The 18,434-nt window shown below is 41.3% G+C and overlaps 1 protein-coding gene across 3 annotated transcripts in view; it reads right to left on the minus strand.

Annotated features, from left to right (window-relative positions):
- Nucleotides 1-18,434, minus strand: part of Ptprr (protein tyrosine phosphatase receptor type R) — a 246,902-nt gene that overhangs the window by 75,453 nt on the left and 153,015 nt on the right. For all 3 annotated transcript variants that reach the window (XM_028877961.2, XM_028877962.2, XM_037196754.1), the window contains one exon: nucleotides 11,895-12,154. In XM_028877961.2, coding sequence (XP_028733794.1) covers nucleotides 11,895-12,154 — 260 coding nt within the window. The remainder of the gene's footprint in view (nucleotides 1-11,894; nucleotides 12,155-18,434) is intronic.

Genomic DNA, 18,434 nt, shown 5'->3' on the forward strand with positions numbered 1-18,434 from the left:
AAGTGTATGGGCGTGACTAAAGAGTGGACAGATGGACCTCCACCCCTGGGAAGGTTACCATTTAGTATAATAAATTATGCAGTTCAGTGTTTTATCAGGAGCAGTGACTTTGGGAAAAAAATATATGAAAAATATAATATCATTTAAGCCATGTCTCCATTATTGGATTCATTATTAGTGTTCTGAAGTTCTTCACATGGCAATGCTGTTTGATTTTATGTACAAACGGCCACTTTGAGGCTCTAAAAGCACTGAGTGGCACTGGAAATAAAACACGGTGATTCCAGAGAGACGGGTGTTGACGCAGTGTGTGAAGGGTTTCCTGAAGCAGCCCCCTCCACCTTCGGAGGTATGAACTCTAGAATCAGTGGTTCTCCACCTGTGGGTCTAGACCCCATCGACAAACTTCTATTTCCAAAAAAATATTTACATTGTGATTCATAACAGCAGCCACATCACAGTTATGAAGTAGCAACAAAAACAATTGTATGGTTGGGGGTCAGCCCAACATGAGGAGCTGTATTAAAGGGTCACAGCGTTAGGAAAGGTGAGAACCACTGTCCTAGATGCTATGTAAAGCCAGTCTTGGGACTGCTATCGAAAAAGGACCTTCGGTTATCACTTCTAGGAGTACAGTTGTTTCAGTGCGCCACCTACAGGCCACGCACAGAAGGACACATTTAAATTAGAAATGAGAAAACTTAAGGTCACCAATTCTTAAATGATATTTAGCAAAGATCTCTCTCACACCTTCACTGCTCTCAGAGATTTTTACATTCATGACAGGGGAAGTAATAATTCTGATCATATCTCTGTGGACACGCCTCCAGAATATCTATTAAACTCCTAAGTTGAGTTTGCCCAAACCAAAAGCAAGCAAGCAAACAAACAAAAAACCCAACCAATCAACAAACAACAACAAATCAAAACACCCTGCCCCCCAAGAAAACTCAGACTAAGACCTTCAGATCTGTCTCCCTCCCCTTGGATATGCTCAGCGCTTTAAAGTGTACACGCACTTTTTAATTCTTACTAATTTACCTGGAAGCGATCACTTGCCCACAAATGGCGTAATACAGAAACCTCTTTTCTATAGTTTCTGTCTGGACTAGGAACCCGTTTTTTCACTAGTCCCCCAATAGTGTGCTGAGGATGGAGTAGGTAATAGTAGACACCTGGAGGTGAAGTGATGGACTCCAAAAGCTGGTTTCCCATAGAACACGGATAGTAGAAAAAGCCACCATCACCAGAACAAGATGATAAAGATCTCTTGCTCAAGAATTGGGTGAACATGGCCAGACAACATGCAGAGACCTTGGAACACTCAGCCCTAAGTGGAATGTCCCCATCCAATCCCTCCCCTCTGGGCTCAGGGAACCCTGTAGAAAAGGAGGCCAAAAGGGTGTAAGAGCCAGAGGGCATGGAGGACACCAACCAAACAAGGCCTGCTAAACACAAGACCAACACACATAAAAACTCACACAGGCCTCGGCAGCACTAACAGGGCTCACAGGGGTCTTTACCCTATGGGGGTCCTAGAGCTGAAAAAAGTGGACACATGCCTCCCCCTGCCCCCCCCCAAACCCAGACGCTATCTCCAATTGATAAGCCCTTCAAATGAAAGTTTAGTTTTCTCCAAGGGAGTCTCAAAGGGAAAAGAAGCCACTCTTAAAGGTAGGCCTCATGCCCAACAGAGATGGCCAACCAAAAACAAATGCAAAGGCATCTCTGGTGGTTCCCTCTCTCATGATGTCAAGTCAGGGATCCTTCCTCCCTCCCTCCCTTACTCCCTCCCTCCCTTCTTTCCTTCTTTACTTCCTCCTTTTCTTCCTTCCTTCCTTCCTTCCTCCTTTTCTCTTCCTTACTTCCTTCCTTCCTTCCTTCCTTTCTTTCTTTCTTTCTTTTTTCTTTCTTTCTTTCTTTCTTTCTTTCTTTCTTTCTTTCTTTCTTTCTTCCTTCCTTCCTTCCTTCCTTCCTTCCTTTCTTTCTTTCTTTCTTTCTTTCTTTCTTTCTTTCTTTCTTTCTTTCTTTCTTTCTTTCTTTCTTTCTTTCTTTCTTTCTTTCTCTCTCTCTTCCTTCTTCCTTCCTTTCTTTTTATTTTTTAATTAATTAATTTTTATCCTCCAGGTCCTTTGTGGACCCAGATGGGAGGGAGGTGAGGAGAAGCTGGGAGGCGCAGAGGGAAGGGAGATGGTAATCGTGATCTATTGTATGGGGAAGAAAATTATGTTCAATAGTAGAAATAAATAAGTAAACCAAAGTAAAATTCAGTTTTCTCTTAGGAGGCAAATGAATCAATATCCACTAGAGGGCACTGTTTCTCTACACTGCAGTCAGAGCAGCTTGGCCCCAGGCAGCAACAGAAACTGATCTGAGAACACAGCCCCGCCCCACTGAGGCCCATTCTCCCCACCCCCACCTCCCCCTACACAGGAATATGAGGTCTTGCTAAATGGGAGCAGCACTTTACTTTGTAATATACTCACTGGGGGCGGGGGGGACACAATGAGTTTAAAACTAACTTAATTTTGATCAAGTTACTTGCCTTTGGTGATCTGTCATTTTCCAGGGTTCCAAAGGTCATGCATGCAAACCCTGGGAAATCTAAAGAGAGCATGATGCTGCCTCCCTCCAAAGAAAACCAGTATTCAGGGAGTCGGTGAGATGCACCCCATCGCATTCTCAGCTGGATGGCATGTTTCAAACAGCACCCTGGGCAAGAGACTGAAAGGCAAAACCTAACATAGTACCAAAGATTCAGAGCTGCTCAAAAGAGGAAGCCAGGCTTTCCCTGGGAATAGTCTGTGCCTGTCTGCCCTGATGAAAATGAATCTCACAAAACAAGCTGCTTCACCTAATTCTGTCAGCCTGTACATCGAGATCTGGAGGATAGTCCCCTAGCAAAGACAGACGGCTCCTTTTACACAACACTCTCCAAAGCAAAGCTCATAGTGGATTGTGAAAAAAATGATCAGTAAACAGGAGTCTCAAAAATGATACCATTGTGGTATTTGTGCTTCAGGGTCAGGATGACAAGAATATTGTAGAACGCCTGCCTTGGGCTGGAGAGGTGGCTCAGTGGTTAAGAGTATGGACTCTTCTTTTAGGGGCCCAGAGTTCAGTTCCCAACCTTGGGTGGCTTCTGTTGCCTGTAACTCCAGCTCTAGGGGACCCAGTACCTCTAGCCTCCTAGGGCATGTACACACACATCCAAATGTGCCCCTTCCCACATGCATATGTAGTTAAAAGAAACTCTTAGAGAATTTCAGCCTTATGCAACATGTAGGAAGCACATTTAATTCTCTCTTTAAAAAAAAGGCATACTCTGAACGGCCAGAGAGTTCCCAGGGTGATGAGATTTGGCCCCTTCATGGTAGGTGTTGAAATGGATTCTGTGAAATGGATCCCATGTGACTCATCCTAGGGTTCAGGCTGCAGGTTCTCAGATATGAGAAGTCTGGTGTGGGGAGAGGGCTGAGTCCTTTCTAATCAATCTCACAAGGCAGCCTGCATGCTGGGTAGACTAGTAGCAAATACAAGCAGGAAGGGCTCTCACTGGGACCCACTCTGGCATGGCTTCAGGTTATCACCAGTGAGGATAGGGAAGGCGACATGAGAAAGGGAGCAGTCATAGTGATGTCTGGTGAAGTCAAGTCCCAAACTGGAGGGTCCCACCCAGCCCACAAAGGCTCAAGCACTTCAGGCATTGCCTTAAGAGAGGCCCCTGCTTGCCAATAAATGATGGCCTTGGCTTTAGCAAGACTACTTGTTTTATAATTTTTATAAAATAGGTGTTTGGGCTGGGTATGTAGCTAAGTGGTAGAGCACTTGCTGAACATGCATGGGTCCCTGGGTTTGTTCTCCAGCCCTTCTCCTAAATTGACCTCTACATCTCTACCTCACCTGTACCTATCACCTTGGCTCCTTGTCTATTCTTCTGGGTTTGTATCTGCTGCCACTATGATGTCTTGGGTTGAGAACTATTACATCTGTTCACGACTTGCCTTGACACAAAAGCTCAGTGTTTATCTCTGTTTTCTTAATTCGTCCCCATGGTCTTGAGAATATGTTACTAGGCAACCCAGGAATGCTTCTAAAAATCATCGTTGTCTAAACTTCCAGAGCCCCAACCCACCTCACAAAAATGCGTTATGTCTATTATACAAATGAAGAGGAAAATAGCTTGCCATTCATTGTTAAGGAGAGCTTGGGTGTGTTCCCAAGGCTCCCCACATTTCTGGGTATCCCTTTAAAATAACTTTTATAAGATTGTGATATGAGAAGCTACCAAGAGTTCAGATATCATCACCTGTGTCATCTAGAAGGAGGTGGGATAGATAACTCTGTGGTCAGAGTCTCTAGATGCGAATTTCTAGTCTAATTTTACTTCTTTGTGAGGTGAGCCATGCTATCCGCTCTCTCTGGGTCTCAGCTCACTTGCAAGAAAGGACAAGGGATGCCCCTATTACTGTGCTGCAAGGGATGCTGGGTAGATGCTATGAGATTCTACATTAAGAGTGGCTGACCTGGTGCAGGCCACTGTCCTGCAGGAATATCAGTTGCCAGTGTTTGCTTATTCCAATAGCAATGGCAGCTGCTGGATGGAGGGGCATGTACACACCTCCTCTGATGTCCCGTTCACCCCTCTGTTCACAGAACACAAATCCAGATAGTGGACAAAGTGGAGACATGCCCTGCCTTGCTCACCCAACGTCCTTTGAGCGTAGTTTTGGACTTGAGTTTTCTTTATCATTGCCTCCGATCCGCTCCCACTGCATTTCTCTACTGCACTCAGATTCCCCACCATCTATCTGTCCTTTATGTCAGATGAGCATTTGGACTCTAGAGTGAGGAAGACCAGATAAGACAGGAAAGCTGGGATAGGAGGCAAGCTTCTGGGCAAGCAATGGCTATCTCCCTTGAGTCTACTCCACAAAGGTGCATTTTCCCAATTTAAAAATCTGAAAGACTCTGAAAACTTAGTGGAAAAATTGGTAAGATGACAATATGTAATATACCTGCTTACCCATTAGAGTGTTTTTAATTTATCTTTCATAAATAGAGGGTTAAGTTTATCTTCTTTCCCCAAAAGGTGGCAGTCCAGTGCTTGTCTGGGGACATGATGCTTGCTCTTCGTTATGTTTACCCCTGCCACGGCCCAGAAACTTACTTTATAAACGACTCTGCCAATAACCTAACCACACGAAGCACTAGTTTCTTCTGCGAGGATGAAATGAGATCCTGCATCTAAAGAGCCTGAGTCTTCCTGTGGTCTTTTGTGCTCCGTGTTTTGTGCCGAGTTGTGCTAGGATCCCCAGTATTGTCAGGTGGAGCAAATGAGTCAGGTTGACAGATTGTGTTCAATGGCGCATACCGGCCGGTAGAACAAATGGTGTTTACTTGCAGGAGGCGATGCAGAACATGGGCAATGACCTGGAAAGATCAAAGAAACCTGGAGGATGGACTCAACTGTGCTACAAAGAGTTGGGGCAACCATTGGCAAGCACAGTGATGTTGCTGGTGTCCCTTCAGACCACCTCCGCTTGATTAGCATTCTCATCCTCTCCATTGACTGTTAAAGATGCCCGGTTGCCACTTTCTGGAGAATCACCCCCAGGTGACAGCAGGTGACTAGGAAGTTATGTCCCCAGGCATCCTAACTGGTATGAGGAGATGGGTGCCTAGTTCATTTCCCAAAAGGTGAGAGAACTATTCATGAGCTACCATGGGAAAGCCAGGCTCCCCGTGTGGTCCGTGTCCCCGCTCTGCCTCTTCACTTTTCTTACAGGCTTCTCCTGAGAGCATCCTGTCCACAGACCACACGGACAATAATCCGTGCCTCAAGTTAAGCCTCATAAAACCTCACCTATGACTCCAGAGCCCATCGGAGATCCCACTCTTATTGGATCAGAAGCACGGGACATGATTGCTTTCATTGGGGAGTTTATATAGAGGATGCAGGTTGTAACTTCTTGAGTTTTTAATACCATTTAGGCCCTGATATTCACTTAGTCATGATTTTTATTCCTATCTCCTGAAGGAAGGTCAGTGGAAGAAGGGGTAATTTTTTTTTCTAAGTAAAAAATCTTTGAGTATCAAAAATGTATCCACACCAGAGGGAGGAAGCCAGAGCACTTGTCCTTCAAAGGAGGAAATTATAAGAGAACACAGGTGCTAGCCTTGAGTTTGGGAGAAGAACATGGAACACTTTATTGGTCAGATCTGCCACCTTTTCATTGCTTCTGTTATCACAGACACATTTATGGCTCTGACAGAACTCTTCAGGATTCGCAGCGTTGAAATTCTAAGACATATATGATCCAAAGACGGCACATCACTTATGAAAGTAAAATAAACCACATTATGGTATGCTTACACAAAGCTATGGAGTACCTCTGTCCTTGTGGTGGCTTTGGTTTGAGAGAAGGAAGCCTCCACTAATAGCATGGGTTTTCTGAATGATTCTTTAAGTAAAAATCACTCCCAGATAGTGGTACCTTTGTGAGTTCACTGTTGTTAGAGGTCGCCATGAATATGGATAGGCTACATGGAGTATGGATAGATGTTCGCATGGATAGATGTTCGTATGGATAGATGGTCGTATGGATAGATGTTCGTATGGATAGATGATGTTCGGGGGCCAGCAGCAAAAAGATTTGGAGAGAAGAAAATCTGAAGTAGATGGTTTAGGATCTCTCGGGACCAGCAAGGATCTCTTGTCTTGTAGGTGAATGGGGGATTTTTTTCATACTAAGATAGTAAGTAGTAACAAGTATTATTTTAGGAAGATAAGTCTGAAGAGAATACAATATGAATTTAAAAAGGCAAAGAATGAGATATAGACAGAGGGGATGAAATAAAATAGTGTATGTATGATATATAAAGTATATTAATTCCTACGGCATTTTTAATAATCAGACAATCCAGTTCAAAGATGAAGTAATGCAAACCAGGCCCAGGGTGAGGAGTGTTATCAATAATGAGAAAGTTGGACAATCAGGGATCACTGGGATTTGGGGGTGGGTAATTGAGAATAGAGAAATAATAGCTACTATAACCCCCCACATTGTATAGATTTTTAATCTTTATCATTTTCAATATATACCTATTTATATAAGCATGTACATTTGGTCTCTATCTCACTTTACTTATATTTTAACTAAAATTATATTATTGATACCATCCTTGGATGAGAGATTTATATAGCACCACCCAAGAGCCTTTTAGGACAGTTGATTAATAAGGCAACCTTTATGATCTCATGGTTTTATAGCCAGGCTTTTATGCAACAAACAAAATATTATTACTTTACATCACGATCAAGCTCTGGAAATAAAAACATGAGGCTTTTTTAAAAGTTTCCATTAGAATACATAAGCATAAAAATTTAAGGATTAAAGATGAAATATCAGAAAACTTTTTTTTGACTGTGTAACACACAATATAGGCACTGCATTTTTATCACTCTTCAAGCTATCCACTATGCCATGCTGGCAGAGATTTATGGCAGATAGATGTGAGTGAAAAACAGAAGGAGGAGGAAGCAAGGGCTGAAAAAATGAGCAAAGTGTTTGCCTGCTGGAAGTTGACCTGAGAATTACACATGGCATTTCTAGGAGCTCCTGATCTCTAGAGATAACGTTCTATATGTAAGAGATAAAGCAGCCAGAAGTTCAGAGTCTAGTGGCTATGAGAGGTCACTAAGGTAAAACTGACAATACACACGAGAGTTCTACAAGCAATCCATGCACATCAGTTTTAGGACTGATGTAGAGGGAAACAGAAGAGAAGTTCCTGGGTTGGTGTTGGGCTACAAGGATGAGGCACAGAGTCATTGTGAGGACCGACCCTGAGTCACTCAAGAGGAAGTGACAGGTGAACTTTCTTCCCCCTTTCGCAGTCCTCCCCTCACCTTTGGACTTTCCTTGCTTTCACGTTGTCAAGTTGTTTGGTGTTTTATTTGCTTGTAGGAAGAAATGTGAGAGCAGAAGGCAAGGGTTCATCTTTTTGAGTTCTAAAGGTCAGGTGCGCAGTGGAAGAACACGTCTGAATGTGTGGATGCCAGGTAAAGTGGAATAGGAAATAAACACAAGTAGAGAATTGTATTCACAAAGCCAGAGAAAGAGTCCACGGACTTAGAGGATGGTGAAGTATTAGCTGGGGTGACTTGAGAGCATAGCACTGGAGAGACACTGAAGTGGGAGATCTTCAGCAAAGGGACCTTGACCCTTGGTAGAACCATGAGGAAAAGTGGCTGGTGCTGTAGGGATGGAGTCTTGGCGTAGGGTTTCCTATATTTCCACCTGAGGTATAGAAGTCAGCAGTGAGAACATATTGAGGTATGTCAGAGCGTGCTGGATAAAGTCCAGAGATGGGGAGAGAGGGAACCAGAAGTAGTCACCATCAGAAACAGAGTGGCTTGTGTGACTAGAAAGAAGGAACAAGTTGGTAGCAACAGTCATGAGGGAACTTCTGAGGATACAGGAGGTCATGGGCATTTTAGCAAATGGCAGTTTGAATGGACAGCATCAAGGCAAATGGGATTCTGACATTTTATATTGATAAGGGCCCTTCAAAAGCTAGATGAAATCCCCAAGCAAGGTGAGGCCTGAGGTTGAGTCAACCAGAAACGGGTGAGATTAAGTTTCTGCCATTTAGGCAGGATGGGAATTAGACCAAAAGCTTAGTATAGGTTAGAGAGAAATAAAACATTTCTCATTCCTTTGATTTGTAGACACAGATTCATTCTGACTGCAATGGTGGTACTTTCTAATAGCAAATAGGGAAAAGAAGGACAGAGCCTAGGCAAGTGCTATTTCATGGACTTTAGAGAGTTTGGGATGGTGCCTGGAAAAAAAACCACAGTAGGAGGATGGATGTGTGTGGGTGCTTAGCAGGAAATAAAGTTTGACAGAGCCTGGCAAAAGTTGGACCAGGGAGGGTGTCATATTCCATACAGAGGAATGATCAATTTCTTCCAAAAAGAAAAGTGGAAATACTGAGGAATTTAAAAAGAAAGGCATTCAAATGTATTTTAGAATACTACTGCTTGAGATGTCTGGGGATGGACTGGAGAAGGCTAGAACCTGAGGCAGGAGGCTCAGCATGACATCAATTAAGAGAAATGGGGCCACATGGTGGGGGCACACACCTTTAATCCCAGCACTTGGGAGGCAGAGCCAGGCAGATCTCTGTGAGTTCCAGGCCAGCCTGGGTTATAGAGTGAGTTCCAGAAAAGGCGCAAAGCTACACAGAGAAACCCTGTCACAAAAAACCAAAAAAAAAAAAAAAAAAAAAAAAAAAAAGAAAGAAAGAAAGAAAGAGAGAGAGAAATGGAAAATCCTGAATCCTCAGTGGTAATGGGATTGGAAAGAAGGGCTCCTGAGAAAGGTGACAGATCTTCACGATGCTTGGGTACATCATGAGAGGGGAAGAAGTTGGGGATGTTATCAGGTGCCTAGGTTCAGAATACACAAAGAGAAATGACTTGATGAAGGTTTTGAGTTCTGTTTTTGAGCATCTTCTTTTGTGTTTAAGTAGCATCCCAGGAGAAGGGCATGTGTCAAGATCTCTATAAGAACAAAAGGCGGCCTGAGAAATGGTTGTAGTTACATAACACAGGAAACAGAGTGGTAGACACAGAATGAAACTCTGAGGTAGGCTTGGATAAAGGCATGAATGGAAGGCAAAAGCAGTCACTAAGAGTCAGTTCAAACAATGTCTAGTAGACCAGAGGAGAGATACTAAGAAATGGGCAGTCCTTAGTGCTAGATAGGAAGAAAAATGAAGCATGTGTTTTCTATTGGGTGTTGGACCATTGATCATGAACTGATCAGAAGAACATGAAAGACAAAAGAGGAGGGAGGCTGGAAACTGATGAGGCAGGAAGCATACTTTGTTCCTTTAGGATAAAGAAGGAAAGAAAAGAGTCAGAGAAGCAACGACCTAAGGGAAGGGAAGATCTTTGATATAAAAGAAAAGTAACTTTGTTTGTTTCTTTGTTTGTTTCAAGACAGGGTTTCTCTGTGTAATTTTGTTGCCTGTCCTGGATCTCGCTCTGCATAGGCCACCACTGCCTGGCTGAAAACTAACTTTTAAGGTAAGTGGATAGTTAATGGGGAAGGAGTTGAGCTGAAAAGATGAGAAAAATTGATGAAATTATTAAGTTAGGAAGGACTTGGAGAGTTTTAGAGAGAACAACTTCTCTTGCTTTGAGAGGGGAAGGCATTGGGAGTAAGGGATGCATGGGGTAGTGTAATTACAGATGAGGGGACATGGAAGCCATTTAATACTGATTAGGCCCTAGTTGTTTTTTTTTTTTTTTTTGCTGTTTTTTAAAAATAGCATTTCCGCATGGATCACAAAGATGAGTAAGATACCACTGAGTATCCGCCCTTCTCAAACCAGTACTACAATGAAATGAATATGTGGACCTTTACGCTCATGCTCCTGGAGATTCAAACATGCTAAGGGGATGGTCTACAAGGACAGGATGGTGCCACAATAGCTCTTCTCATGGACAAGGTTGCACTGACCTTGCTTAGAATTAGCAGTGCATGGTAGTAATTAAAATTAGCCTGATATTTTAAAAACTGTTTATTACTATCTTTAAATCATTTTTTAGTGTACCTTCGCCTCATTGTCTATAACCCAGCAGACCCTTCCTGCCACTCTGCCCCTGGCGTTCAGATCTCCGCCTCAAGGCTTCTCTTTGAGGCTACTGTAAGTGTCTGAGATGGGAAAGAAGTTCCCATCTAGCTCATCCTTTCCTACTTCAGAAGGAAGTGAAGGTCAAATGAAGGACAGATCTGTGGGTCTGGATTCCAGTTCTCTGGACCCCAAGTTACCCTCAAGAGGAAAGGTCTGTCTCACCTTCATTTCTAGGCCAAATCTGAGGATGCCATTTAGCCATACCCAAGTGCAACAATGTCGTTGTTTGGGGGAGGATATGGGTGGAACGATTTGACTTTGCTCTCTTTCCTCTCTAGAGTGGCATCGACTGTTGCCAAGGTCCTTTATGTCTAACCACAACAAATGTCTCTCTTGTAATATCATTCACTGGGAACACATTCAAAGAATTTCAGATCTCCTCCTCCTCCTTCTTTTGAGACAGAATTTCATACTATAGTTCAAGTTGCCCTGGAATTCACTATATGTCTCAGCGTGGCCTCAAACTTATGGGAATCCTCCTGTCTCAGCCTCTATGTCCAATTCCACACACCACTGGGAAATAACATAATTATTCAAGAACACTGTGAAAAGAGCTTAATATTTGGGGGAAGAAAAATTATAACTCTTCATTATGTACAGTGTATATTCTAGTTTTCTCCCATGGGACTTGGTTTAAATGGAAGCATAGCATATGAATAAATATACCCCAAAAGACAGATAAAGGTAGCAAAAATATGGATATCAATATATAATTTTTGTGGTTAAAGGAAGCAGAAAGGAAACTTTAGACAAATTAAGGAGTGTCACAGACTCCTTCACATGACTCCAAACAACATGAGCATCTGTAGGAAACACTCTTAGGTTTATCACCAACCCCTGTATACCATGTTTGATGATAATTAAATAAGATAACTCTGTTTTATTAGTGACCCTTATTAGTGATAAGTACTTAATAAATGGTGGTAGGAACCACCCCCTAGTTGAAGATGGACTTTGTTTGGATCTACACAAGCTTCAAAAAATCAGATGTACCTTAAAGGTTTTCCCAAGCACAGAGATGCCACTGGGTGACAAGAAACCTACTTCCTGGTGTCCATTTGGTCATTCTGGTCTACCTTGTGGTCAGTCGTTTCCAGTTTCACCCTTTGTAGCTGAAGGAGACTTTTCAGAACAAAGCAAAACAAAAGCCAGCATGTAGGAGAGCTCTCAGTCAAAGCTCTTACCTCTCCTGAAGTCCTATGGGTTTCATTTTGAAGGGAGAGGGGCAGACTGAGGTGGGGGCGGTGCTTCTAATCTCAGGAGTGCATTGGCCTTGAGGGTCCACGACAACATTCAGTGCCTGCTCAGGCTGGACCATGCTGTGGGCTGTCTTGGCCTCCGAATGTGCTGGCTGTAACACGATGGGCGATAGGTGGATCTCCTGGTTTTTCTCTTTATCTTGTCTTAAGGAAAGCTGAAACCTTTCTTTTAACCTATAAATAATCTACAAAAAAAAAAAAGATAGAAGAGCTTCTTTGAGATTTTTGTGTCCTGGGCAATGAACAGAAGAACATCATCTCCCCCACCTTAGAAGACAGCAAAGTAAACCTTAGTGATAAAGTAAGCCTACCCTCTGATATAATTTCTTGTTTTTTTTTGTGATATTGAGATTTTTTTCCTTTAAAGAATATGCTTGTTACATAAATAATATCTGTATAACGTCACATGAACAAGATTGATCCTCACCCCAGCAGGAAGCATTAATTGGATTCAGTGCAGGAGTAGGGCAGAGGTAGGGGTGTGTGGGGTGTGGATGGGGTGGAAAGCAGGGGGTAGGGGGTAGGGGTGGAGGTGCAGAGACTGACTGCCTCTGGCTGGTATTTCCAGTTAGGCTGTACATATACCTTGAGTGTTTGTTACATTAATATATTCCTCAAGGATATATTCAAGAGGAAATTTGGCAATAAGTCTACAAAGATGCCAGATGATATTTGATCATAGGAGTTTCTTGAAAGGGGAGGCATTTGGAAGGAAGAGCTAAGAAACATGGGCCAATGATCTTTATGGAGACAGATAACGTTATCTGTTTATAACAGGGAAGCAAGGCTGGTACAATATTAATAAAATAATAGTTATTCTATTAACGATTCATCATTGTCTTGGTAGACATGTCATTAGTCATTCATCAGCTTGAGGATCTGTTAACTACTTGACCAAACTACATGTAGGACATCCATCAAGGAGTATTTTGGACAGCTAGAATTTTCTTGTTTTTCCCCTTTAAATATTTAATACATATATACACACATATATATACATATATATGTGTGTGTATATATATATATATATATTATATATATATATATATATATATATATATATATATATATATATAAAGATAAAAGTATCTTTCTGTGTTTTATGTGTGCTGGTGTTTTGCCTGAATGTGTGTCTGTGTACCACATGCATGGCCGGTACCTGAGGAAGCCAGAAAAGTGTGCTGGATTATCATGTGGGTGCTGAGAATTAAACTCAGGTCGCCTGGAAGGGCAGCTAGTGCTTTCAACCACTGAGCCATCTCTCCAACACAAGACTTTCCAGCTTTTAAAAGCACGAGGTGGAATTATGATGGGACACCCATTAGCTCACATCATGTTTCTATACCGTCTCTTCAGATTGGTTGACCCCTCCCATCTTCCCTTGCTGTGTCCGTATCCCCAGTAACCTCCCTCCAACTTTTCTCGATTGCAGTTCCCACCTTTATTTCTATAGCTGTCCCCTTTCAGAGTCATGAGCACCTCTTTATTGTTCCTTTATTGTCACCCACATTTACTTGACGCGGGCTCCTCGGTTTCTACAAAAACCAGAAGTCCTAGGGTTTTGTCAGGCGTGTCCTCAGGATGTGACTTGGGGAGCTAATTCGTGTGGAAGGAGAGGTGACAAGTCATTATCTGCAATTGTGAAAGTGAACAGCACCCAGGGTGTCTGCCCCCAGGGCGCCTCAAGACATCGGACTCCCTGGTTTAATTTCTGAGATCCATCAGCTGAGCAGACATGAGTTTAGGAGGAAGGAAGATTTCCTGCTCCTTTCTAATAAGATCCTCCCTAGCTAGTCATGAAATGCATTCTGTCTTTCCTGTCTTTTCAAAATTCTTTTAAATTCTAGTTATTTCTATATTTTAAATCTTCTGGATAATTTAAGCTTTCTATATATGTGCATACATGTGCACACACATATATGAATTCATCTAAAATTATGAAATAAACACATTTTGAAAATTTATTTTAGAACATTAAAAATATTTTCCAGGTATTCCCCAGAATAATATTGAGGAAGAGCCTGTTTAGCAAAATACGTCTACACAAATCGGATCAGAGCTGGGCAGTGGTGGCACATGCCTTTAATCCTAGCCAGGTGGATCTCTGTGAGTTTGAGGCCAGCCTGGGCTACAGAGTGAGTTCCAGGACAAGCACCAAAACTACACAGAGAAACCCTGTCTTGAAAAACAAAACAAAACAAAAGAAATGGATCAGAATTAAATTAAAACACACCAATTTAAAATGAACCATTAGAGTGAGATCAGTCTCCTTGAATATGATCATATTTCCTTGTATATACGTATGAAATTAAAAAATAAATTTAAAAAGAGAAATAAAATGTCCTTCCAATTGAATGAACTGAGTACGTATTGGCAAGCTGTGAATCTTCTTTGCAAGCACTTAAGAACAGAATTGGAAGTGCAGAAAGTATCACTAGTGATACCTTCTAACAACATTAGAGGCTGCTTGGGATGCTGAACAAAAGAATGAGACAGAACTGGGAGGAGAGATGGCTCAGTGGTTAAGAGTATTTGCTGCTCTTGCAGAGGACCTGGGTTTAATTCCCAGCATCAATATGGTAGCTCACAACTGTCTACTACTCCAGTTCCACGGATCTGTCGACCTCTTCTGGCCTCAGCAGGCTCCTGCATGCATGTGGTGCACATAAACTCAATGTAGGCACACATATGCATAAAAATAATAGGTGAATCTTTAAAGAATGAGACACAGATGAAAACAAGAGAAAGGTTTCAAAGCCATCTGTTTTAAGGATATGTTATGGACTGGGAGGTGATCTCCTTAAGAAGAAATGATGTACATATCAGGTATAACTAGACATGTACATCATACACAGAGCTAATGGGAAATTAGAGCAAATCTTTTCCGTTTTTTTTTAATGCTCATTTTTTCATAACCTGGAAACTATATTGTGGAGGAATTCATCATCTCCCTCAAGGAAAAAAAAATCTTAGATTTTTTTTTTTCAAAACAATGATATGTGATCTCATCACTTGGAAGGCTGAGGTCATAGTATCCAAGGTTGATGTGGGTCACACATCAAGAACCTGTCTCAAAATCCAAACAAACAAACAAGCACACTCACTTCAGTGGAATTAGAATATTTCCCTGACCACCATTACCGCACAAGGGGAGAACAGATGTCAATTATTACAGCTGAGCTTCTTCCATGTACAATGTTTACTTTCAGAGAAGTACTGTGCTTTCCTGAACCTACAGGACAGAGGATGCTGAAGGGGGGTATCTTCACCCTGTGTGTAGTGTCCTAATATCATTCGCTTTCTGTTTATTTGCAGCTTCTATGGGTTTTCCACCATTCTGCAGAAACACACACAGTAGGGCAGCGCCAACAAGATGGCACATATATTGTGTCAAGCTAAACCCAGAACTATCAAAATACAAATTAATACAATTTTAAAGTGGGACAGCACCTTTTAAGTTGCAAACAAGGCATTTTTCTGAATGAAGAAATAAATAATCCTAACAATATAGATTATTTATTTATAGAAGGAGCGATGCATATGTCTTATAATTTAAGCTCTTCACATATGAATGTAATATACAATTATATTACTTGCCTATATTTTCTTTTTTGGAGACATTCTACTATGAGAACAAGGGCCAGGATAGAGTTGTTCTCAATTATTCTTGACAGGTCAGTTTATGATTACATTAGTGTAAACCAGATGGGGCCTAAAGTCCTTCTCTGTTGCATAGAGTTCAGTGGGGAGCCTCTGCCACATATTTTATAATGAGTAATCTATTTCACCTCTGGCTTTTAACGTGTCTCTGTGTAGTTTGCTTGCAAACTAATTTCTACAATGCGAATTCAGAAAAATCAGAATCTGGATTTTGTAATGTAATGTAATGCAAATATGACACTTAAAAATACTGAAAATACTGGGCTGATTGGTAAAACTTGTGGAAAAAAGATGAAGCTGTTTCCTGGAAATAAGCCATTGACATGGATTTTAGCTGTAAAACACTGGTTTTCAACTGCCTAGTAGGAATTTTGTTCCTCAGAGGATATTTGACAATGTCTAGAGAAACTTTGGGGGTGGGGGATCATGGAGCTGGTGCCAGGAGTATGAAGTGAGCATAGGCTAGGTTGTGGGTAAATATTCTAAAGTACACAGGAAAGGCCACCCTCCTCACCCCCAACAGAAAAGCCAGCCCTTGATTCTAGTAGTGATATCGTTGAGCAGCCCTAGAGTAAAGAATCCAAGATTCATCTGGTATATCCTCTTTGTTTCTCAGTGAGGCTGAAAACGCTCACATACTTATAGAATACTGCTCATAAAGTCTAGAATTCAGGTCTCCTGAATCCCAGGCCTGTGAGCATTCAACGATGGCTTCTTTCAAATCCATACATTCTCCTTCCTGACCTCTTTGCCAAAGCTTCTGGAAGTGTGTGTCAGAGACTTTCTGTACAGACTGGATCCTTCAATACAATATTTGCATTTTTTCCTATGAGAATTCACTTTGTTTTTTAAAAAATCTCATTCTTAAAGCCTAGCAGAGCCATGACAAGTTAAAACTTTTCCTTCATTTTTTTTTTTTTTTTTAGAGCTTGTGTTGGGGCTTTGGGATGCATTAAAATAATTTGATCATTTGAGGAAGGAAAAGAGAAAGGAATATTGAATAAGAGGAGCTATAAAAGCTGAATTATAGTATGGGGAATATAAAATGGCAGCAGTGAGACCCGAGGAAGGCAGAAAGGAGAGGAAGCTAAGTAGATCCCTTTGAAACAGTTTTCAGGGTAATTTTCATTTTTATAATCTCACAAGTAACAGAAAACATTGTGTTTGGATTAAGGTGTGTTCTAATTTTAAAATGATGGCCCCCAACAGACAGTGCTCTGTGTGGTATTTTATAGGAAGTTATGAATGAGTTTATTCTTTTAATGTCATTAACATTCCCAATCCATCCTGAAAATGAAGTCTGTGTAGATGCAGATGTGGCACAAGACTGACTATATCCCTAGGAATGCAGAGGTTTCCAGGAGACAGATGTATAAAATCAGGTCCAGTACAAGGTACTAAGTGCATTTGGGTGTGTCCTTAGCACACAGGTATGGAGCAGCAAACACTTATCAGTCTTGCCTGGGTGGAGTCCGCCTAATAAACACAGGCATACTCATGTGTTCCTAGACCTATTTGTGTCCAGAAATAGAAGTTCACAGAATGAGTGATAGGAATGAGGGAAACCACGGTTGACTCCTTCATGGAATCAAGCAGAGCCATGGTCATGAGCTTAGACTTTCATCCCAGATGGACTTGACTCTGAATTCCAATCCTTTCTACCCTTTCAATCCTCCCACACATACCCACCCATTGTTTGCTGTGAGTCAAGCCACTCTTTATCTTTTCTGGATCCTGGTTTGCTCATCAGTAAAGTCGGGCACTTAAACATTACTTTGTGTGCTGTAGTAAATTTAGGACCAGTAAGTATGCAATATGCAGAAGAAATGAATTACTATTGCTGATTGCTGCTATTATTTTACTACTGTGAGTAAGCGGGCATGGGGTGGGGTGGTGATGGTAGACTACTTAATTCATAAAAAGAATAATTTGAGCTACAGGCTTGCTTTGGAGATGACGTCGGAGTCAACCGTGTCTGGCTGTAGCTCCATCATCCCTAGAGATTATATATAACAGGTTAGAAAAATGTAGCTGTTTATGTCCACTTTTGACATGAAATTAGTGCATGATGTCCAGAGTTTGATGGTCCAATATACAATTTCCTTGCTCAGTGACCAGACCGTGACTAGAGAATCCTTTTACTTTACACCTGGATGACTCTTCTGTGGGTCCACCATGCCAGCACTTTTACTGATACAGCTGTCTGTGATTTCTAATATCTGGCCTCTAGACATCTCTATGTACATTTCATGAATATATTTACACATTTTAATAAGCCTGTAAGTATATTTGAAGGTCTAATTTAGATGATAGTGTTCTTTCTATTATGTACTCAAGTTTAAGAACTAATTCTTCTCAGTAATACATCTCCTCCATCAAAAACAGACTGAATGGAGTCAAAGTTGCCCACACATTTTTTTTTTTCTTGGAAAATTCTATTTGTCTATTTGCCACCATTCCACCCACTCTACATTCACATTTGAGAAGTGCTAAATAAATCACACATTTGAAAATGTCACGCTTGTCTAATTTTATGTCTGGCAATCTATACTCCTCTTTTTTTGTATTTTAAGGAACATAAACAATATGCCACATTTCAAAAACTTGGCAAGTTTTATGTTATTGTTGTACAGCACATGGAACCTTCTATTATAACAATTTACCTATATAATATCATAATAAAACCATCTGATTTTCATTTCAATGTTATGTAAGGAGGCTGGACACAAATAATGACACTTGCTGCTTCATAAAGATAATTAGTGCCATAAGAAAAACCCTTAACTATAGCTTTTTCTCTGCCAT

This window comes from Peromyscus leucopus, chromosome 18, assembly GCF_004664715.2.
Source record: "Peromyscus leucopus breed LL Stock chromosome 18, UCI_PerLeu_2.1, whole genome shotgun sequence".
NCBI lineage: Eukaryota > Metazoa > Chordata > Mammalia > Rodentia > Cricetidae > Peromyscus > Peromyscus leucopus.